A 24,721-nucleotide genomic window follows, 5' to 3' on the forward strand; every position below is an offset into this window, starting at 1 on the left:
CAGTGCGGGTCGTCTCAAAATTGCGTTATTCGCAGCCGGATATTCGATTACAACAAACTCAAGAATTTTAGTAACAGTTCACGTATCATCCCCTAGCGTAACCAGCAGTCCGATTTTCGTTATGGCTGTTGTTCCTTCACTTGAGAATCCGTACAATGTCATTGAGGTCGCCTTAAGATCGATTATGGATAATCCTATCTTTTCTAGGGTGGTCCTGAAAAGCACATTTACTGAACTCCCATTATCAACAAATATCCTTCATACCCTTTGGTTAGCGAGTTGAACGGTTACCACCAACGGGTCATTATGTGGAAATTGAATGTGGCTAGCGTCCTCTTCCATGAAAATGATTGGTTGTTTTTCCAATCGCTGTTGTTTTGATAATTGTTGCTCCGAGATAAATTCAATGTCATTGTGAGTTTTCAGCTACTGTATATACCTCTTTTGGGCTCTGCTACTCATGCCCGCCAAATGAGGTTCTCTGGAAATAGTGGAGGAGGGTCAACTTGGTTCCCCTGATCCATCTGAGTTTCTAGAGCTAGACGAGAGTTCTGCCTGGATGATTGATTGGGAGCGACTTGGTTTTGGGCATACTGGGTTAACGGTCCAGCTCAAATGAGTGTTCCGATCTAGTCCTTCAATTGTCGGCAATCATCAGTGTTATAGCCAATGTCATTATGATATCGGCAAAACTTAGAGGGATCTTTCTTCGCCCTCTGGTGCCTTAATGTCTCTGGTTTCTTCCACGAAAGGCGATTAGAGTTCGCCAGGAAAATATGTTCCCATGTATCTGTCAGGTGAGTGTAGGTGGCATAGATGGGCTTAGATTTTCCCCCGGGTTTGTTCTTCTTTGTGCCACTCTATTATTCTGGGTAGAAGGTTGAGTCGTAGCTGCAACATTTGTCACCTCTCCCGTGGGCTGAATTGGGACCTGGCTAGTTCCTGTGACAGCAGATTGCGCCTCCTCCAAGTTTATCCATTCTTGATCCCAGGCCAAGAACTCATCTACACTTTTAACTCCTTTTCGCTGGAGCTCCTGCCATAAATCGCCTCTACTAGGATTCCTGTTCTCATTTCCATGAGCTTGGAGCTATCATCAGCATCTCTAGCTTGTGTTGTGACGTTGGTGAACCTGCTCATATATGCTTTCAAGGACTCACCAGGTTGTTGTTTTATGTTGGCCAATGAGTTAGCCTCTACGCGAGTTTCCTCTGAAGCTCGTAACACTCTCTTGAACTCGGAAGATAACTTCTTCCACGAGCTGATCGAATGTTTTTTGTATTTTTTGAACCACTATCTGGCAGGTCCGGACAGATTCATGAGGAAAAAAATACATCTTAGGTCAAACCCAACATTGTGGGCCATCATCAGTATATTGAACATCCCGAGGTGATCGGATGTATATGAGTTTCCATCAAATGTAGGCATGGTCGACATCCTGAAGCCAATAGGATACGGAGCTGCTGCAATGTTTAAGGCGAAAGGTTCGAGCTCCTCATAGTAATCACAATCATCAATTCATTTTCTAGATAAAACCTTCTTCATATACTCCTCCATCAAGGCCAATCGCTCGAGGGTTGGATCTTTGGTCTCTAGGTTAACTAGGGGCTGTTCACCAGCCCCCATCCTATTGTACGCGTTTGATGGGTTGTTTTCCCTCCAAGTTTGAGTTGGGTTAGGTGGGACATTCCCATTGTCGCGTACGATAGATAAACCTCCCCCATGCTGAGTGTAACTCATATCATCATTGCAAGCTGGATACCTCCCTTGTGAATTCAAATGGTCACGCAGGGCAGGATGTTGATCTGAACGAGGACTTTGTGTGGAACTCAGATGATTCCTCAGGTCGCTTTGAGACATGCCTCAAGGCTGGCTCCCCATCCAGTAACTTCCATTAGCGAAACTTACGACCCGCGGCTGAGATCGAGGACCTGGATTATCTGCATGTGCTCGTGGGACGTAAGTGTCCACTGACGGGGGAGGATTTCTCCTACTATTTCCATGAACTTGAGCATCTCTATGTGGGCACAGTGGTGTTGGATATCTAACCGGTGATGGCGGGTGTCTTATCGGCGAGGCTATCCTCGTCCCGTCAGGTCGGACTAAATTAGCTGGTCTCGGTTCTACCCCGATCTCCTGAGTTCTTTGTGCCCGTGGTTCTGATCGTGGCGTAGGTGGATTCGCTGGGGCATTTTGTCTCCGTGAATTTGTCCCAGCTCACCCTTTTGGGTTGTTGTGAACATTCCTTGGAATTTCTGCGGAAGGCACGAAGCTGGGGATCACAGTTCTGATTGATCAACTAAGATGGGGATGATGGTTCCTGTGATGATTAGCAGGCTAAACACTTAGCTGATTTTTCTCTGAAGGTACAAAACTCGGAGTTGTGGTTTCGACAGAACGACTGAGGGACCCACTTTTCCTCTTTCTAATGTTAGCATCAATTGCAAGAGAGGGTAACCGAGCTAGGACCTCCTTGATCTGCATGTTAGCCTGAGGGAGATGGCTCCTTAATTGAGCATTCTCCATCTCGATGGCTGTTAGATATCCTGGATTAGGATTTGGTGAGAGTGACGTTGAACTCCCAACATCGTCTTGGCCCACCTGTTGCTTTCAAGGGCATTGCTGAACGTTTGGGCCCTTTTCGATGGGAATGGCTGTATGATGCGCCTCTTTCCCACCAAGCTGCTTTATTTCTTTGTCGTGCATTGATTGAGTAACCACCATGATGAATGTTTGAATTAAACTTGTAAAGGACTAAGCACTAACGAACTCTCAACGAAAGCACCAAACTTTTAACGTGGTTTTTGCCAACAATAGATTAAGAAATCCAATAACAGAGATAGTAGTGCTCTTTTATAAACCATAATGAACTATATGGACAAATTTTCACTCAGAATTTTACGTGGTTCAGTGGTTAAAATCCACCTAGTCCACGAGACAATTTTATTACTTTCTCACAATTTCTGCAGAGTTTCTGTATTACAGAAAGCAGTCCCTTTTCCTATCCATTAACCCTGATATTTATATTGGAATTTCTTGGACAGGTTTGGGTAACCTTGTTCATAAATATGGTAAGCATTTAATCAAGATAATTCTCATTTACATAAGTGTGAATGCCAAAAATTGACTAGAGCCATAGTCAACTCTCAAGAGAAAAAGTGAGGGTTACCCTCATTAGCCTAGGGCAAACCAAGCAACCCGAAGTCTTGCCCCACACGAGACCCATGTCTCATAGGAGGCCTGAGCGAAGGTTCCCAGAAAGACCTAAGTGCCTCGCTATGCGAGGCTACCCACCATGTGCGCGCGTCTGCCAAGGACCCAAGTGCCTCGATATGCGAGGCTGCCCACCATGCGCGCGCGTCTGCCAACCATGCGCACGCATCTTCCAAGGACCCAAGTGCCTCGCTATGCGAGGCTGCCCATCGTGTGCGTGCGCCTGCTGAGACCCCTAGGGCCTCGCTATGTGAGGCTGCCCATCGTGTGCGCGCGCCTGTCGAGACTCCTAGGGCCTTGCTTTGCGAGGCTACCCACCGTGCACATGCAGCCGTCCCGTGCCAGCACCCGCCTAGGCACCAAGGGTCTCGCCCGGTGAGACCCATCCTCGAGCCTCGTGAGTGCCCAAGTCACACATGGGTACTCGCCTAGGCTCCAAGGGTCTCACCTAGTGAGACCCATCCCCGAGCCTCGTGAGTGCCTAAGTCACACATGGGTACTCGCCTAGGCTCCAAGGGTCTCGCCTTGTGAGACCCATCCCCAAGCCTCGTGAATGCCCAAGTCATGCATGGGTACTCGCCTGGGCTCCAAGGGTCTTGCCTTGTGAGACCCATCCCCGAGCCTCGTGAATGCCCAAGTCATGCATGGGTACTCGCCTGGGCACCAAGGGTCTCGCCTTGGGAGACCCATCCCCTAGCCTCGTACATGCCTATTTCAAGGTCTCATACATGGAAATAGGGTCGGGATAAAAGAAGTATGGTTCGACACTTACTAAAATATGAAGAAGAAACCTAGAGAAGATATTTAGGTAAGCGGGACCACTACGCATGAGATGAATGTACAAGCACGGGATGTACAACCCTGAAAAAGGGTAAAGGCATGACTCTGACATCTGTGCCCTACAAGTAGTGGAGGTACGGGTTTGTACAGAGAGTGGAAGCACTACATGCATACCTCTGACTATGTACCAGGCCGACACCATAACCTTCTGCTCCACCACGACCTGTGCCACTACCCTGACAATGTAACTATGTACAATCTTGTCCCCTGGGACCACAATGTATGGGGAGTCATTAGAGCTCCAGTATAAATAGATCATCACCCCTCCAGAAAAGGGGTTGGAAAATTGATTGTATGCTAAGGCTGTTAAGTAATATACAATTTCGACTCCATAGTAGTTCTGCATATTTACTCTTTCAAGTTGTCTCCATCTTCTTCTAAGATACCTTTGGCAATACAGTCTTAGTTTTCTAACCTTATATCGTTGACGAGATTTCACCGTCAACAATAAGGATACGATTGCCTATGGAAATTACTCCCATTATCTCGAGCAATAAATGTGTAATACAGCATGGGCATTAATGAGCGTATAAAGAGCCTCTAAGTCTTTCAGGATCCTTCACTATGCATCATGACCTGGTTTCCACGAGCTGAACATCTTTATCGAGTTGGGGATTGAAGAGTGAATAAACTTTAGTTCGGATTAAGTTCAGAGCACCCTAAAGGTGATCTGGCCATTACATGTCTCGAACTGGATCATTATCCTGTGAGGCAGTCTAAAAATTATCTGCATGTCGTACTCCAAGTCCTAACTTAAGTTGCTCATATCATCATTAGCTAGATGTTCTACTTGCTTGCTCAATTGTACCAGTAGCTGAGTGATTGAATTCATGCTTACTTTTAGGGTACAACATTTGCCGCCACCCCCTCCCCCACACGGTGGAACGTAATGAACTATATGAAAAACTTTTCACACTTACAATTTTACGTGGTTGAGTGGTTAAAACTCACCTAGTCTACGAGACAATATTATTACTTTCTCACAATTTCTACAGAGTTTCTGTATAACAAAAAGCAACAAAACTGTTGACACAGTTTTTCGCCAATATATAGGATCTTTATTTTGTTTTATGTCTGTACGGTTTTTTTTCTTCAAATATATGATATTTTTTTTGCTATATAAGTACAACTTTAAGAAAATAAGGCATAATTTATAGCTTAATTAATTTGTATTATATGAAAATATGACAATTAATCGGTAAAAAATAGCCATATAAAAATATGATATTTTAAAATTTATGAAAAATTATTAATATATAGGAAAGTCATATTTAATCCATTATTAAAAAAACCCCTATTTATTGAAAGAGTATTGCTAAGTTGCACTAATGGATGTCCAACATTTATTGTACAATCCAATATAAAAAATCTCAACCACACTTTAATTTAATAAATATTATAGATGGCAACATAATAGGTTGCAAATAGCCGTACTCTTATAAAAATTTATCTTAATTTTAAGAGTATATTATCAACCGCTTTTTCGCCAATGTACGGGTCATGACTCATGTATCTTAATTACTGTCGGAAATGTCAGAACCAAAGCCCAAAAGTATTCGTAATTCTCACTTACAAAGAAAGATGTATATATGAGACTAACATCATTAATGATCTAGAACAAAAAAAAAAATCGAAGTTAAAGATGATAAATTAGTAAATATCATTTTCATTTATAAGTTTTGTTTTTGTTTATTTTTTCAAAAGAAGAAAAATGATAAAACAAAAATTTAGCTTTCTAATTTATTTGTCATTTTTTAAGATAAAACTATCTAACACTACAAATAAATGTAATCTTTAGTGCTAATATTTTAGTCACAATATATATTTTGTGTGACTAAGTACTACTTTTAGTAAAAAAAAAAATTGTGACTACAAAGTCATACTTAATCACAAGTTATCATTAACATAGTTTTAGTCACAACCTATTATTTTTAGTAATAAAATTTGTTATGATTAAAAATATATTTAGTAACAATAAATTATGATTTTTGTGACTAATAATTTTAACTACACTTTTTAGTGATGACATAGGTAAAATAATTTTTCTTTACTTACAAATTTCTTACTTGAAGTCACAAATTTTATTATTACTAAACTAAGATTTTTTGTAGTACCACTTTTAATATTCTAATATATTTTAAAAATAATTTTACAAAGAAATAATTAAAAATAATATCAAATTAGTTTAAATCAAAGTAAAAATGTAGGAGTAAGAGAAAGTCAAATTGTCTTCTTTAAATTATAAATTTTGCTTGTTTCATTTAATATTTTGAAATAATAAAGCAAATATATTTTTTTAAAATGCTAATGGGCTTAATCTTCAATACCACTTGTATAGTACAATTTAGTTTTATGTCCCACATATTTTAATTTAGAATATATGAGACTCGATACTAAATGGTATCAATCAACATAAAATAGTATTGGACACTATGAGTGCCCTAACAATGCTCAATATTTTGTTAAGCTGTTAATTATGAGGATATTTTAAATTTATTGTTTAAAAATACTTTTTTTTAGATAGTACAAGTATCCTATAATAATCATTTCAAGTTAAAGAACAAAAGTACAAATAATTAACACTTTTATGGAGCCTAAAATATGGAATACAAGCCCACAATATGATAAAAAAAAAGAAAAGAAAGACAAATGGTAAAAATCCCACTAAAAGTGAATAGGGCAACATAACCTACGAGAGAGAAAATACAATTTAATATATACAAATTAAAGAGATCATTTTAACCAAAGGGGAACTGAAACATGATTAAGAAACCATATTGCTAAGGTTTCAATATTGTCCAAAATTACAAGCAAGTGACATATAGCTATTGTTGTAATTTAATATTGGTTACACACATTCTAATTTAATAAGTATTGTAGGATATCGACAATCAACCATAAGATGTCACATCATGTGGTATTGAATACTTTAATATATCAAATAACAATACTCATTAAGAAAACACGGTGCAAAACAACAACCACAAACAAAACACACTTAACAAAATTGAGCCGAACATAACATAAGGAAAAAAAAGCTAAAAGACAAAACAACTCAACAACCCCCAACAAAGGGCAAAACCACATCCACTATCAAAAGAGCTAATAAACAAGAATCCTAAAGTCCACACACTTTATTATTAAAGTAATACTGTATGCACCCAAAATATGTACTCAAATATTACACACAATAACATGATATTGATTTTTAAAATAAAATATCCAAATTTTTATAAATGTGATTAGCTAGGTTAAACTGGTACATCACTGTATAATATTTAAGTATATATTTTAAGTTCATATATCATTACTCTTATTATAATTATTTGAAATTATAGAGTTGACGTCTTAAAGATTTATTTCCCTGTCTTTCTACAAGTAAAGTGCCGGAGCCAGTCAATGGCTTTGGAGTTCAAGCCCTAAATCTTTAATTAAATCAGTTATTTTTTTTTTAAAAAAAAGTAATAAAATCCCCGGTCTAAATTTTTTTATACATAATTAGCACTCCTAAAAATATTTCTGCTCCGTCAGTCATATGTAATCAAGTGTAATAAGTAGAAGAGCCATGATGATATACACATGGCAATATATTAACTAAGAATAATTGATGCTGTACATTTTCACAAGTTAGACCACTTTTTAACATTTTTTATTGATCATGATCAAGTTAATTTTAATGTGCAGAAAGACAACAGATGTAATAGTCATCCAACTTTAGGTTAAGTCAAAACCCAAACAAGCACAGCCAATAATAATAATAATAATGATAGATATCGGCGAATATCACAAACCTGGAGATCAAATTGAGCTAGATATGGCACGTAATCAGCAATATTGACAGCTCCGCCTAAGGCTAATGCCTCCCCAACGAGTCCCGTCAAGCCATCGATGTCGTTCCTTACTTTCCCCAGTATGATCCTACACGAGATATTGGCAATGACCTCCCCCACCAACTTACTTATGTCAACAACCTCACGCGCAACCGCCGCCCTCTTAAGGCCCTCCATCATAGACCTAATATCTTCCTTCCTTAGCTCCGCGAACGATACAATCTTTGACGAGCTCAGCAGATGGAGCGTGCACAGCTTCCTCACGCTCCGCCAGTACGAACCATAGGCTTTGAATGCCATGCCTTTGGTGCCGTACCACATGTACTCGGTGGCCTGCAGCTTGGGCCGGCTAGCGAAAACAGAGTCGTTTGTCTTGAGGAACAGCTCTGCGGCTTCGGGGGAGGAAACGACGACGGTTAGGACGTTGCCAAGCCGCAGGGACATGATTGGTCCATACTTTTTCGCTAGCTTTTGGAGGCCACGGTGAGGCAGGGTGGTCAGCATGTGAAGGCTTCCGATGACTGGTAGGGGCCATGGGCCCGGCGGAAGCTTCTGAACATGTTTGTTGTGGCTTTGAGAGGCACGCCGGATGAGGATTATTGAGCATAGAGTTCCAACGATGACTAGAAAAATGGCTAACGTTGGCGACGGCATTTTTTTAGGCTAAAAACTTTTTTTGGCTTGCCAAAGTGTTCACTTGGTAAAGAAACACAAAATGAAGCACTTCATGGCTAGAACTTTATATATCTCTTCTATATTTATATAAATTTCTTCTATATAAAAAGCTTAGATAATAATGCAATTTCTTGGTGTTAAAGGAGTTTTTTTAGTTAATTTTAGGAAAATATAAATATTTAACAGAATATTATTATATTTAAAAATAGATTGTAAATCTGACTTAAACTTAAATAAAATAAATAAATAATTAAATAAATTAAAATATGATATTTTTAAGATATTTTATAAAGATAGTTATTTAAAAATAATAAAACCATATATTTTATAACTTAAATAAAATTTAATTAAATTTAATATTATATTAAACATATAATATATAATCTTTTGTTGTCAGTACCAAATTTAAAAACTAGAAAAATCATACACTTAAACAAAAATAAATTAATTAATTTATTAAAATAGAATATTTTTAAGATAGTTTATGATAATTTAAATATTTAAATCATATTTATTTAAAAATAATAAAGACATACATATCATTTTTTATGTTATAAATTTGTGTGATAGTTTATTTTTTATCAAGTGATTGAAACTTTTTTTCTTCATCAAATTCACCAAATGACACATTGCAAGATATATTAAAAACTAAAAATATATAATTGATGCATATATACTAATGTGTACATTATGATTTTTTCTATTATTATTTTATTTCAATTATTAATTTATTTTTAAATATTATTATATTTGATATATATATATCATTTAAATTTTATGTCAACATTATGTTTAAATGTCATATATGTAGAGATTCTTGATATAAAATATACTATAAAATTATAATTTATTCTATATATATATTATTCTTAAAAATAGTCAAATAATAATTTTTATTAAAATTATAAACAATATTTATAACTTTAAAATTAAGTAAACGCGCGAAATAAGTCGCTTTTACTTAGTATAAATATAAATTAGTCAACATTTTATTAGAAAAAAAATATCTTAAATGTGATAGAGGGGCCACCGTAAAACAAGTATAGAGGAGGAAGGTCAAAAAAAATTTTAATGTTAAAAAGGAAAAGAGGGTCTTGTCTATATTATTGGTTGAAACGATCGAGTCGATGACTCCATAATGTTCACATGTGTTACTCGGTTTCTGTATGTCAATGTGTTCGACCCTTCAATGATTTTCACGCGAAAAATGTTTTTTTATGGAAACCTCACTTACATCAACAAAATTGATAATAATTGTGAGTAAAAGCATATATATATATATATATATTTAATTACATAAGTAACTATACCACCTAACCTATATAATATTGAATTAGTGGCATTTATAAATGTCATTATTACTTATCTATAGTGACATTTTATATTTTAGTGATATTTGTGACAAATATAAGATGCAGTAGTGTGTCTAAAAGTGCAGGGACAATTGAAATGTCACTACATTATATTTTTAGTGCTTTTTTATTAATTCTTTTAGTGGTGTTTTAAAATGTCACTAATTTATAATTAGTAGTACTTTTAAATGTCACTAAGTTATTTATTATAATAAATTATTTTTTTAGTTTTATATTGAAGAATAATTTTAGTGATATTTAAAAAAAAAATGTCAACACATGTTACTAAGCTATATTATTGTTATTTTAAAAAAAATATATATATTTTTGTAATATATAATTTGTGAAATTTAAAAGAATATTGGCATGTGATTCAATTTTGTTTTCATATATTAAACAATTATTAATTTCAAATATTTTAATACAAATTTAACTTAATCTTCATAAAGATATTTAGTGTAAGCTAAATTAATTCATGTATTTAAATAATCTTTTTTCTATTTAACAATTGTTTGTGATTATTAATATTATTGAGTAGGTTATTAGTTGAGGCTTTGATAGAAGGAAGTTCTCATATCTCGCCCAACCTTGTATCCAGATTAAGCTTACAAAACCCTTAAGGGTTGACAAGGTAAGATATCGCTAGATCTTAGTTAAAGTGACATTTTGGTCGCTCTTTTACTACTGTCATGGGTCAATCACAATAAGTATTTCTTATCTTAACTGACTTATAGAAAACTATAAATACACCTAATGATACCTAATAAGGGATCTTACATCGTTTCCGTTCACAATCTTATACTTTCGTGATGGTGATCTCGAGAAAAGATTGTTGACTTATCCATCAGAATGCCTTTCTCGAAGTACCCCTAGGGGGTTTCTTTAATTTCAATACAATAAAGACATTAGTTATTCAATCCATCTAGATTATTTTCTCAATTCAATAAGAACCCATGTCACCACATAAGAACATTGTCACAAAATATTTGATTGGAACCATGAATAGATACAATCTCCATCATTTCTTGCTGTAGAGAGCAACGTTGGAGATCAATTGGAGAAAATTCACCAGTTCTTTAAAGATGTGCAAAAAATGTTTGAAGATCATAAAAATGCAGTGCTTTCCACCATGGAGTCCCTAAAGGCTGAGTATTTCAAACTAGAAGGCAGCTGGCTCAATATCAAAACAAGGCCCGTGTTCAATCCCCCCTACAATTGCAATCAAAATCTCATTCACAAACTCAGGCATAGAGCTAACCTCAATCGGACAAAGTTGTTGTTGATATAGAGGTTAAGGAAGAACTCACTGCCAATAATGCATAAGAGGAAAAAGATGAAGAGCTTACGAAGTTGAGGGAGAAGATGATCGTTGATGGTAGTCCGAAGGTAGAGTTACCTTCTAACTGGTAAAGTGAAATGATAAAGTAATGAAGTCCATGGTCATGCCAAAAAGCCAGAAAAATTTGTCTCCATGGTAATCAAGGGGGTTACAAAGTCCCCATTCAATGATTGGATTGCGATTGAGCCTAAACTAAAGTAATTTTTTGTGGTTACCCGCCTGTCCTTGTATGAAGGAAAGTCAGACCCGATTAATTATCTCCATAATTTTCAGTAGAAGATAGCATTCAAAACAAAAAGAAAAGCAATACACTTTGAGATTTTTGTGACTACGTACATTGTTCAGGCCAACTTTATTATTGTTTCATCAGCTACCCTAGAAATCAACAAAATATTTTGAGAGCCTATGATTTCGATCCAAATGTTTTTTGGGTGAACTCGTTCCATATTTTTGTAATGGTTATCATATGTAGTGAGATCACTTAGAATGGATCAACTAAAATAACTCCAAAGATTGAATCAACAAAGTCTTCATGGTATTGAATGAAAAAAAGTGTGAAAACAAACCCAAGTCTCATTTCTAGTAAGTGTTAATATTTATAGATTTTCATTAGTCATTCAACATTGAAAAGACTTATCATGATTGGTCCATGTCAGCCACCTTAAGGAAAAAAATAACGATTCAAATGAGCAAGTCTGACAAGATGCTACTCCTTTCCACCCTTAAGGGTCTGGCAAAAACAACCCAATGAAGGGTGGAGCGAGGTCATGTCCTTCTCCAATTCAATCCTCTTCTTATGACTTGTTCATTGTTATTAAATATGGTAATAGTTAAATATAAAAATACATATATATTAAAACACATGAATAAATTTGACCATCATTGTTTGATCCAAAAAGTTCAGAAATAATATCAATCTATATTTTATATAAGGATATATTATAGATTGCTATAACTAGATAGATCAACAATGTTCTCTATGGATTTATCTACCATGTCTTGAAAAAAATCTCATCGGGTACCTACAAGAAGGTACTCTGAACCTCGAGTTAGTAAGGATTTTCTCTAATGAATCCAAGGTCTTATTTCTTGTCCCTGAAAGTGTTATTTATAGACAAAGTAATGCAGTTAAAGGTTAGAAAAGAACTTATCTTAATTGGTCCACGTCACTTTACATAATGCGGTAGAAATAACTAATTTGACAGCCTAGATACAACAAGATCCAAACTTATTCGAACTTGCCCAACAATTTGGGGCCTAGTCCAATCGATCCTTATAAGATTGGGTGAACTCACAACATCTTTTCTTCTGACTCCCTTACTTAGCAAATACTGAATGTTTGTAATTTTGAGTATGATAAAATCAAATATATATTTAAATAGATAAAAACAACATTTAATAGCAAGGATAATTTTGCTCCAGGAAATTACTCCTATTCTTTGTTGAAGTGTTGCCATGTATCAGACAAAGAACAATTACCATATAGCCTAATTTAATTTGCTCTTTAAAAATCTCAAAACGATCACAATCTTGCAATTTCACGATTAGAAATTTTGATTCTCGTGCCTCTCTATCATTCTTATAAAATTATTTTTTAGTCTAAAAAATAAAATGTCCACTTAAATCTAAAGGAACCCATCATTCGTCGTTCCTTCATATTTATTATTAAAGAAGTTTTAGTCTTCGCTTAATTTACCTCATCTCAAATGCATTTGGAGACTCATGGAAACGAAGTGGGCAAATGGAAAACAAAAAATATTCTAAATAAAGATGAAATTATCTTTAGTGCTAAACCCTACAGGTTTTATGATTTCCAATTGATAACTTGTCGTTCAAATTCTATCTTTACTTAACCATTATCCCATGCAACTTCGCCCAAATTCAATTCTCCACTTTATCGCAGTTTCCATGTATGGTGGGTTGAAATCTTTCCCTCACATTTGCAAAGACATATACCAATTTTTAATTTTGTCACCAACAAGAAATCAAGTACTTCTCACAAAGCCTACTACATCACCCCTCGGAAGCACTATTGGTATTAAATATGTAAATCATAGTGTGTCACAGAAGGTGTATTGCATTATTTTTTTTCATTTAATACCGAAAACTAGGATCATTATGTGTATGTATACATTAAATCAAACACAATAAATATTCATACATCTTGAAGCCTATCAAGTATCAAGGCTTTGAAGCTTGCTAGAGTGTAATGAGGGTGGAGGCACTCGGGTTTAGTAGCTGCGGTGCTTAGAGTTGCCTTTCACATTTTTCTTGTTCTCTATTTTAATTGGGGTAGATATCATTTTGGACCATGTGTTTTGCAAAAGTTATCGATCGGACCCCGTGTTTTGTTAAATGATAATTTGGACCCTGTGTTTTACAAAATAGAACAAAATGATACCCTGAGTCCAATTTTGGTCAAACTTTTTTTAAGTATGACCAAAATACCCCCGACTTTTAGTTTGACTTTGATATTAATTTGATTTAATGTATTTTTTATTTTCAAAATAAATAAAAAACATTAAAAAAAACAAATTAATAAAAAAATGAAATAAAACAAGTTACCCATAGAAAAATTAAAACAAGTTCACGAACTTTCTTTACGTCTTCCTCACGCAAAGGAAAAAAAGTTGTTGGGCACCATTGTCGACAAAGAAAAGCTTTTGATTAGAGAACTCTATGCATTTCTCCTTGAAGGAGTTGACCGCACAAGATTGAAGGCCACTCGAAAGGTATGTCCTCCCTCCGTCAAGCTACAGTTTTTTTCTGGTATTTTTTTTTATCTTTCAAGCTACAGTTATGCATATTGATTGTCCTTTGTTATTTTTTTTTCTTTGAAAATTTTGTTTCCTTTCATTTCTCTTGTATTTTCCTTCTGTGGGTGTGGGAAAAAATCTTCTTTGGATGGTTTTTTACTCTGTATTTAGAGTTTTGAGTATTTTGGAAAGTTATTGATGTTTTCTTGGTGTGCAATCTTCAAGTTTTGATTTTTGACAGTATTGTACTAGAAATAAGACTTTGATTGTATGGTTTGATTTTTTTTTTTTCTGTTAGAGTTTTCTATTTGGTCACTGTTATATTGTTGTTGGTTGGTGTGGGTTCTAATGAAATTTTTAGTCATTGATGGTGTAATGTGTTTGTTTTTTGATAACAGAGGTGGAAAATGAGTTATCATTATTTACAAATACTGAATGAGGGCAAGCACCTCAAACCTTTCAAGGTCAATTCAGAAACATACAACTTGATGGAGCTGCATAAGCACCTGTATCAGGATTTGGCTATTGATCTTCAACAATTGAGAGGAATTCTATTTGATTTTAGATTTTAGCTGAAATTGGAGGGGAGTTTATGTTAGATATTTCTGATGATACAGATATGCTGACTATGTTTAATATGAATGTTCTTGGGGATTGTATAAAGTTACATGTGACCATTGTAGAAGCACAAGCATTGCAAGTGATGGAGGAAGTAGTTAACATTGGTGTATCTAATGATGACTCGCTGGAGGTAGTAGATGCTCCAACTTGCCTTGTAGCTGCTACATCTACCCTTACCCTTGTAGTAGTCGATTCAATAGTCTCTGTAGCTGGTACAAGTGCCCCTGCTCCTGTGGTAGCCGCTTCAAATCCTACAAGAAAGAAAATGTTGGCTAGAAAAACTAGTCGTCATCCTCCTCGATGGTTTCAAATTGTTAAGGAATCTAAAATTAATAAGAATGCAACACTTATTACTGGAGTGAATGACAATTCAGATGCAATTGGAATTGAAGAGTGTGCCATGCCAAATCTTGCTTTTGAAAATGTTGCAACCAGCAAAGAAGATCCAACCATTGATTCTAAAATGGCCCCTGATGCTGCCACATTCCCTAATGCATCAACCGCCCCTGATTCACCAATGTGTGTTCACCCTAAAGGTAACTAAATTTAGTAATTGTGGTTCTGTTTTTATAACTTAAATGATTTGGTCCTTTAATTTGATTATGTTTGTTTTCAAGTTCACCTACTACAAGGGCAGATGCAACTCAATCTTATGATAGTGGATGTGAAAGTGTAATGAATAAGGCTAGTGACATTGCACCTGAAAATGGTTCCTCCGATGAAATTGAAAATGAGTTCCCTGATGAAACTGAAAACTTTACTCCAATGTCCACGTAACTAAATTTTTTTATTGTAGTTCTGCTTTTTAAATCAAATGATTTGGTCCTTTATATTAATTATTTTTGTTTGGCCCCAAATGCAGCCACAGCCCCTCCTGAAGCTCAAAATGAAAATGACACGTTTGATGAGGTTGAAAGCTCTACTCCAATGTCCATTGACCCTACAAGTAACTAATTTTAGTTATTGTGGTTGTTTTGTTTTTTTTTTTAAATAAATGATTTATTCATGATCATTTAATGTTTTTAAGTTCTCATGAAACATTATTTTCTCAATGCAGCTTCAACCCCAGACATTGGAGGGCTAGATTCTAGTGGGAAGGACATAGCTGGTCATAGTAAGAGGCACGAGTATTAGACAAGAATGAGAAGTGCTTTTAGGTCTACAAGTGTACAAGATGTGGCTCTATCATCACCCACTTATGACAGTGACCTAGAATGGAAACAATGAAAATACTATATTGTAACGCCCTGGATAGCCAAGATCGTTACACTGTGTGTTTAAAAAAAGTGCAAGACTTGCTAATCAAGTCATTTAATTGAAAACGTGTTACTGAAAATATAGTTGAGCTAGGGTTAAAACATTTTGGTTTCAAAAGACGCATTTCTTTTAAATGAACATTTTCTTTTTGCATGGGATCCCAAAAGCAGTAATTAAAGACTGTTTACAAAAGATCCAAGATTTAAATATAGTGATTAGCCATTCTAAGGCAAAACAGATGGATAAGAATTTCTCGTCCTGTTCCACTCCTCGGCCGTGGCGGCCGAACAACTGACTATGTACATTCAGCCCTGCAGCTCTCCATCTCAGGTTTTGTCCAACTTGCCTTTGCCTTTGCCTGCACCACGTAGCACCCGTGAGCCAAGGCCCAGCAAGAAAACACAATAACAAAGCACAATCAATCAACAGACAATCAGATATCTCATAGCGCATAAGCATGTACTCAACAGTTTAAGCATTCATGTTATCCAAGTAATCAGCATACCAAGTATATCATTCCATATCAATAATCAACCCACATATGGTAACTAGGGTTAATGCCCTTAGGCCGCACCCTCTATTTATCCCACTGACTCCGGCCCGCTTAAACCAAGCTCAGTGAATATTAAGCTGTCCTCAGCTACTAGTGGCCGAGCCGCGCCCTGTGCGCAAATATAATTTATGGTACCCTTAGGCCATTTATCACATGTCCCATGGCGTAATACCATCTATGACATTATACAGTCATCAGGAGCACTTAGTCCCATCACAAACACATAATTGGGTGCAGTTTTCTTACCTTTAGATTTGTTAGCTTTGTTCAATTGATCCTCTAGCACGATCCCTCTTGAGCCCTAGCGTACACCTAGTCACAACCATATATCAGAATCATCACCAAAACTCAAGTCCAAAACCTAGCCTCGGGACCAATCCTGAGCCCTCGGGAAGCCCTAATTCCACTAAACGGGGTGGTGGAATCAAACCCCGAACCCCCGGGCAAAAACCCTTGAAAATAACCCAAAAACCCTTTTCTGGAAACAGGGTAGCGCTACAGCGCTCTAAGGAGGGCGCTACATCGCTACAAACAAAGCCTAAAACACCCTAGACAACATGGCCTAGCGCTACAGTGCCCAGTGACTAGCGCTGTAGCGCTAGTCACAACACAGCAACTCCTGCATTTTTCCTCCTTCGATTTTCCCCAAGCCAAACCTTTCCAAAACTCTTCCAAACTTCAAACAAACATAAAAACAAGCCTACCAACATCCTCCACTCATCCCAAGCATCCCAAACACACTTAACCCAATCACATGCACCCCTAAACAAAGAATTCACCATAGCTGAACCTAATGTTCAGAAACTCAACAAAACAACAATTGAAACCACATAACTTAAACTAGAATTCCTTACCTTTGTTGGATGAGATTAGCCTGGGTTATCCTCCTCACCAGCTTGGCCTTCACCTCCTCAAAGCTCAACTTCAAATTCCCTAAACTTCCCCACCAAAACTCACCTCAAATTCCACAACAATACCAAGAACTAGAAACTGAAAAACTACCATGAACCTTACCTTAAATGGATGGATTGCTCTGCCAATTCCTCAACCAGAACAGGGATCCTAGCCTCAAGCTCTTGCCCAAACTCTTCCTGAGTTTCTGCCCCAAAAGACTTCAAGAGATGGTGAAGAAGAGCTTAAACCGAGAGAGAGCAAAAAGACTTCTGTTACGGTGAAATCTCGTCAACGAAATTAGATCGGAAAAATCAAAGGTAAGTGTGGCGATGTTTAGATGAGAACTTAGAATGGATTTATCGAAGGACAAACACAAATCCATAATGGAGTAAAAAATGTGTATTGCTTAATAGCCTCTACATAAAATGAATTTTCCATCCCCTTTTTTGGAGGGGTAATGATCTATTTATACTGGAGCTCTAATGGCTCCTCATACATTGTGGTCCCAGGGGACAAGACTGTACATAGGTACATTGTCTGGGTAGTAGCATAGGTCATGGTGGAGCAGAAGGTCATGGTATCAGCTTGGTACGTGGTCAGAGGCATGCACATAGTTCTTTCACTCTCTGTACAAATCTGTACCTCCACTACCTGCATGATACAGATGTCAGGGTCACACTTATGTCCTCCTCATGGTCGTACATCCTGTACCCGTACACGTACGGGTACTTTGTACCTGATGGTTATGTTGGTGCGAGGAACCTTGGGGAGCCGCGGGATCATGGTGGTGTGAGGCCGTTGCACATGGGTGCGTGAGGCCATGATGCTCAGGTGCGCGAGGCTTGTGGTGCGAGATTCCTTAGGGGGCCATGGGACCATGGTGGTGCGAGGCCCTTGCACATGGGTGCATGAGGCCTTGATGCCCAGGTGCGCGAGGCTGGTGGCGCGAGACGCCTTAGGGGGCCGCGGGACCATGGTGGTGCGAGGCCCTTGCACATGGGTACGCGAGGCCTTTATGTCTAGGTGTGCGAGGCTGGTGGCGTGAGATGCCTTAGGGGGGTGTGGGACCATGGTGGTGCGAGGCCCTTGCACATGGGTGCGCGAGGCCTTGATGCCCAGGTGCGCGAGGCTGGTGGCGCGAGACCATGGTGCTACGAGGCCCGAATGCATGGCCGAGGGGTGCTTGGGGCGAGGCCCATGCCTCGAGGCCCTAGGTGCGTGGCTGAGGGGTGCTCCATCGAGATGCTAGGCGCGAGGCTCGGGAGGAGATACCAAGTGCAAGACACACAGCCTCGCTATGCGAGGCTGTTCAAGGAATGGGGCAAAGCATTCAACCTCGCTATGCGAGGTTGTCCGAGGGATGGTGCGAGGCTCTTGGGTGCTATCGGACCTCATGAGATGTGCGCGGTGTGAGGGGGGTTGTGCCTAGCTGCGCGAGGCTCCTCGACAAGGTTGCACCTCGTGAGACGCGCGCGGGTGAGATGGCTTGTGCCTCACTATGCGAGGCTCTGTCGCGAGGCTGTACCTTGCGAGATGTGCACAGGGATATGGTGTGGCATGTCTTGTCGCAGGGGATGCTAGCACGGCCGAGGCATATGACTTGGATGCCTTCGCCATACATGGCTCGGGTGTCCTTTGCACGTAGGTAGGCACATGCCTTAGGTGCCTTTGTCAACTCTCACATATGTGAGTACATCTTGATCTATGAGCATGTCAACCTTGCTCAAGCACTCCGGACCTCATTATGTGAGGGCCTTGTGCACCTATTCTTTTGCAATGTTTATTTTGGCCTCTTTGCTTAGCAGGGCCAAACCCCATGACTCATAACGTGTTGCTTCCCTTGAGACAACCTCCCATTTTCAAAAGGCCTACAGGCTCAAGCCCGATAGCATGACTAAGTGGCCTTTATCCTTGTGTTCCAACAAGGGACTAGAGAGTTTTTCTTTAGTGGATTTTTGGCATCCACAACTTCCAATTCTCTTTTTCCTTCTCTTCTTTCTTTTCTTTCCTTCAAAATTCCAACTCTTTCTACACAATCCACTAAGTATAAAGCCTAATAACATTTATCCATTATAAGCCAAATGACCACAATACCCTCCCATAAATCCCAAGCCTTTTAATTCACCTAGGGGCATTTTGGTCATTTCACCCAATTCCCGCTAATTCCTCGAGTGTCTCTAATATTTACCGCTTACTTCCCGACACCTAACTAATTACCAACTATATTCCTCAATGTTACAACTGACCCCAATATATTCTCTAAATTCCCGTAAATACCCCCAGGCTCGCCCCGAGCTGGGTATAAATCCCTGCTATGACTTTTTCGCTAAGCCTCTCACTGGGATCGCCTCGAGTCAAAGATTACAAATATATCCACATAATAATGTGGTCTCGACAATTTATCACATATATATATACAGTTATGTCCTCAACGGGCCAAAATTACAATTATGCCCTTCTGACCTAGTCAGGGCCTACATGCATACTAATACACATAGTCATGCATCTTAGATATTCAAATAATCATATAACATGCTTTTAATCATTAAATCACATATAATCCAGTTATGCCCTCCCGGCATACTAATCAAGGCCCTTAAGCCCTATTAGTAAATTTGGGTCATTACAATAGTGAAGAAGATGGCAGTACCGAATCTGAAATGGCTTCACTGACTGCAAGTGATGAGGATGATGGCAGAGAATATTGTGATAGTTATGAAGGTGGGCATGTGAACTTGAAGAGGCTGAGAAGAAAGGGATTGGATCCTAACAAGAACATGCCACTTCTTGAATGTGATCAAATTTATGAAGATGGAGAAATAGTTCTGCGACTATACTTGAAATTCAGTGATTACCGAAACTTTGCTGAGATTCTAAAAGATTATACAATTCAATAGGGTTTTGAATTGAAAAAAATCAAGCACCAACAGAGTAGGCTCAGATATGGTTGTAGAGAAATTGACTGCCCATGGAGGATACATGCCTCAGTGACCCCTGATCTGAATAACTTTGTCATCACGACGCTCATTGAAGACCATACATGCCAATGTGTTTGCAAGAATAGAACAACTAGAAGTACTTGGATTGGTAGAAAATTGGTGAAGACATTCCAAAGACATCCTGAAATGAAACTAAAGGGTATAAAAGAACAATTGAAGGATGAATATGGGATCGAGGTTGACAATAGAAGGTTATGGAGAGCTAGAAGTATGCAAGAGGAGAAGTTCATGGTAGTCATGCTAAATCTTATGCGAAGCTTAGAAATTATGCAGCCATGATCTTGCAGACAAATCTTAGAAGTGCTACAATCATACAATCACAGTTGGTTCCTATTGAAACTTACAATGAAGAGGGTGCACTTGTGCAATACGTTCCCACAATTATGAAGCCTTTGTATAAGAGGATATTTTTTTTCTATAACGGTGTGAAAGTTGGATTTTTGGTTGGTTGCAGACCTTTCTTTGGTCTTGATGGTTGCCATCTTAAAAGCCCGTACAAGGGTATTTTATTGTCTGCCATTGGACTTGATGCAAACCTCCACTTTTATCCCAGTGCTTATGCCATGGTTGAGGCGGAAAACAATGAAAGTTGGAGGTGGTTTATGGAGCACTTAATAAAACAAATTGGAGAGAGACATCCCAATGGTCAGCCTTGGTGCATAATGAGTGATACGCAGAAGGCAATTCTTCATTTTTGAACTTGTCTACTTGTTTATTCTTCAATTTTTAAATTGTGAATGAGAATATTTGATGCTTAAGTGTGCATGAATAATTAAATCCGTCTTGGTGCTTGTTGATTAAGCTGATTGAAAACAACTCTCTCATACATGACTGCTTGTTGATTTTAATTAATACTTACACATGCCTTGTTCTTCTACATGGTGCAGGGTTTAATTGAGGCTGTTAGTCATGCACCTGATAATCACCATCGTTATTGTTGTTTTCACGTTGAAAACAACATGGTGAAAGAGTTTGGAACTTCTGATCTGAAGAACATGTTTTGGGCAGTGGCTGAAATAGGAAATGTCCAAACATTTAAGCATATTGTGGACCAAATTAAGGAGTTCAACAAGGATGCATACAAGTGGTTGACTGACATTGATGCTAAACATTGGTCAATGAGTTGTTTTGACACAACTTCAAAGGTTTAACATCTGACAAACAACCATGTTGAATCTTTCAATGATTGGATCGATGAGATACTTTTCAAACCACCAATCGAGCTGCTAGAAAGTCTTCGAATCCAAAACGCAGACATGATGTGCTCAAGAAGGGTCACTTCTGAAAGATGGAATGAAAAGCTAACACCAAAGGTACCTCTAAAGGTCAAACAATTATTGAGGAGAGCAAGATATGCTCAAGATAGACGAGTGGTCCCTAATGAATTTCAAGTCGACTACATGAGCAAAACGTGCGCAGTGAGGCTAGATGTAGGATGGTGTATATGTGGCCAATGACATATTAGAGGCATCCCATGTGTTCATGCAACTGCATGTATTAATCATACGAGGGCTAATATCAATGACTATTGTTCAGAGTATTTCACAACTGAAATGTGGAGAAAGACTTATGAACCTATGATACATCCAATCCCTGATGAATCTATGTCGATTAGACATGATGGTGAGCCTCTGTTACCCCCACCCACTAGGAACCAGCCAGGTAGACCAAAAAAACACTGAAGAAGGAAAGTGGCAGGAGAAGAAAGGATTGTGAAGCCAATTTCTATCACAAAAAGATGTAAAAATTGTAACCAACTTGGCCATACAATACGTACTTGCAATGCACCTCTGTTTGTCAAACAACGAACACCTCCACCTCCACCTAAAGGACAAGGGAGGGGACGAGGCAAGGGAAAAGGCAGGAGATGAGGCAATGATCAAGCTACAATGTCTGATGCACCAATTATAGGTTATGAACAAGGAAACACAAAGAGAGGTAGGGGAAGACCACGTGCAGAGGTCGTGGAAGAACTCATGGTATAACAGTTCATGTAACATTTTGTAAATTATATATGAATTTCTAAAATAGAAATATTTTGTGTGTTTTTAATTACTTTATTATTTCTGGAAAATTATCAATCATCAGAAGGGATTGAAGAACAGATACCATAGAATGCAGAGGAGCTTAACACATTTGAAACACCTCAAGATCTCTTCCAGACTCAGCCTACACAGTGAAGTTGGTGAAGTTTCCAAAGTTGGTGTCTTTTGAAATATGTGTTGTTGAAGTTGCTGTATTTTGAAATGTAATACTCTATGTATGCCTGAGTGTTTTGGTTAGTGCTATTGGCACTAAATATTATCAGGTTTACATGTTTTAGTTAGTGCTTTTGACACTAAAATGTAATAGATTTATATGTTTTGTTTAGTGCTTTGGACACACAAAATTAGCAGGTTTTTATGTTTTGGTTAGTTCTTTGCACACTAAACTTTAGCTTGTTTAGATGCAATATTAATGTATTTTGGTTTGGAATTTTGGTTCAATTATGATTTATGGTTACTTTGCCTTGGAAATTATACAATAATTTACCTTTAATATTGACACCATTAAACAATAACAACCCAAATTAATATCAAACAAACTGACATTAATTTTTAAAAAATGCAAAGTTAAGTACAACTTCCATAATTGCAGCAAAAATTCACTAATTATTACATCTTCATTGTCATACCACTGACTATTACATCTTCATTGTCATACACAAAATTAAGAACATCAATAACACATATTGCTCCAAAAATCATCACCAACAAGTGCCCAGTAGCTACATTTGCTTCCAATCTTTGTAATCTTTTTAGAATAATTGGATCATATCGAAATGATGTTTCTTCTTGGTCTCTATCTTCCTTTTCAAAACTTTCATTTACAAAATCTCCATCTACCCACCATGAGAAGTAATTACACCCTTTCTCTCCAAAGGGATAGCGAAAGTAAAGCCTGTTTGGGTTATTAATTGATTCACTAATCCTCACATGACATTTTTTGCCACACATGCATTTTCTATTTCTGAATCTTCTACAATTTTGGGAAAATGAATTTCTGTTGTAGGATGCCATTGCACTGTTAACAAATGCAGTCGTATGACACAAACAAAATTCAAATAAAAGACAGGAAACCCTAAAACATCAACAACTTTCCAAAATACTCAAAACTCTAAATACAGAGTAAAAAACCATCCAATGAAGATTTTTTTCCCACACCCACAAATGAAAATACAAGAAAAATCACATACCTTGAGTGGACCTTAAACTTGAAAGATTTTTTCCCAAACTATAGCTTGAAAGATAAAAAAAAACCAGAAAAAAACTGTAGCTTGACGAAGGAAGGACATACCTTTCGAATGGCCTTCAATCTTGTGCAGTCTACTCCTTCGAGGCGAAATGCATAGAGTTCTATGATCAGAAGCTTCTTCATTGACAATGGTGGCCAACAACTTTTCTTCGTTTGCGTGAGGAAGAAGAACATATATAGATATTGGCCCTGGTATAGATACGTGGCAAATAGATATAGATATGGGTAACTTGTTTTAGTTTTTTATTAATTTTATTAATTTTTTAATGTTTTTTTTATTTATTTTGAAAATAAAAAATACATTAAATCAAATTAATATCAAAGTCAAACTAAAAGCTAGGGGTATTTTGGTCATATTGAAAAAAAGTTTGACCAAAATCGGGCTTAGGGTATTATTTTGTTCTATTTTGCAAAACACAAGGTCCAAATTATCATTTAACAAAACACGGGGTCCGATCGGTAACTTTTGCAAAACATACGGTCCGAAATGGTATTTACCCTTTTAATTGTAACGCCCCACTTTTTAGCCACCTACGAGTAACAAAGTTGGGATGTTTAGCCACCTACGAGTAACAAAGTTGGGATGTTGAAACTCTGTAATGAATATTATTTTGTTAAAAAATATTATATATTTGGGAATTATATTTGATGTTGTAGTGTTAGCCAATGTGTGAAAACTGTGGTTTGCAGTCAAACCAAGACTTTCGATCTCTGATAGAACCGAAAATATTAATCAGTTAAGTTCGAGGATATTTAAGTGGAATTAATAATTATTGAGAAAATATTATCTTGGGCATAGAAATATAATTGTAATGGTGAGTTTTATTTATTGAAACTCTTGGAAAAATCTTAATCTTCCTTTTGAAGGAAAATGCTTATTATGCATAATTGTGGAAATTAAATAATGAATAATTCCACAAATTAATTGAAAAAAATTAAATAAATGTGACACAGGTAAATATTGGTGTCACATTTATTCTATCATTTAATTTTACCCTAAGATAGTATCTTGCCCCAAATGATAATGGATAGTGGTTTAGTGGTATTAATAAAACTTTTGGAATAACTAGTTTTGGGCATTATTTGAGGAATTTGTGT

At 37.2% G+C, this 24,721-nt stretch overlaps 1 protein-coding gene across 1 annotated transcript in view; it reads right to left on the reverse strand.

Moving 5' to 3' along the window:
* LOC133830871 (cytochrome P450 CYP736A12-like) overlaps positions 1-8,544 on the reverse strand; it is a 34,803-nt gene extending 26,259 nt beyond the window's left edge. The window contains exon 1 of the mRNA XM_062260962.1: positions 7,845-8,544. Within this exon, the coding sequence (XP_062116946.1) occupies positions 7,845-8,537 (693 nt within the window). The 5' untranslated portion in view covers positions 8,538-8,544. The remainder of the gene's footprint in view (positions 1-7,844) is intronic.
* Between the last annotated feature and the right edge of the window lie 16,177 nt (positions 8,545-24,721).

This window comes from Humulus lupulus, chromosome 4 (assembly GCF_963169125.1).
Source record: "Humulus lupulus chromosome 4, drHumLupu1.1, whole genome shotgun sequence".
NCBI classification, from domain to species: Eukaryota; Viridiplantae; Streptophyta; class Magnoliopsida; order Rosales; family Cannabaceae; genus Humulus; species Humulus lupulus.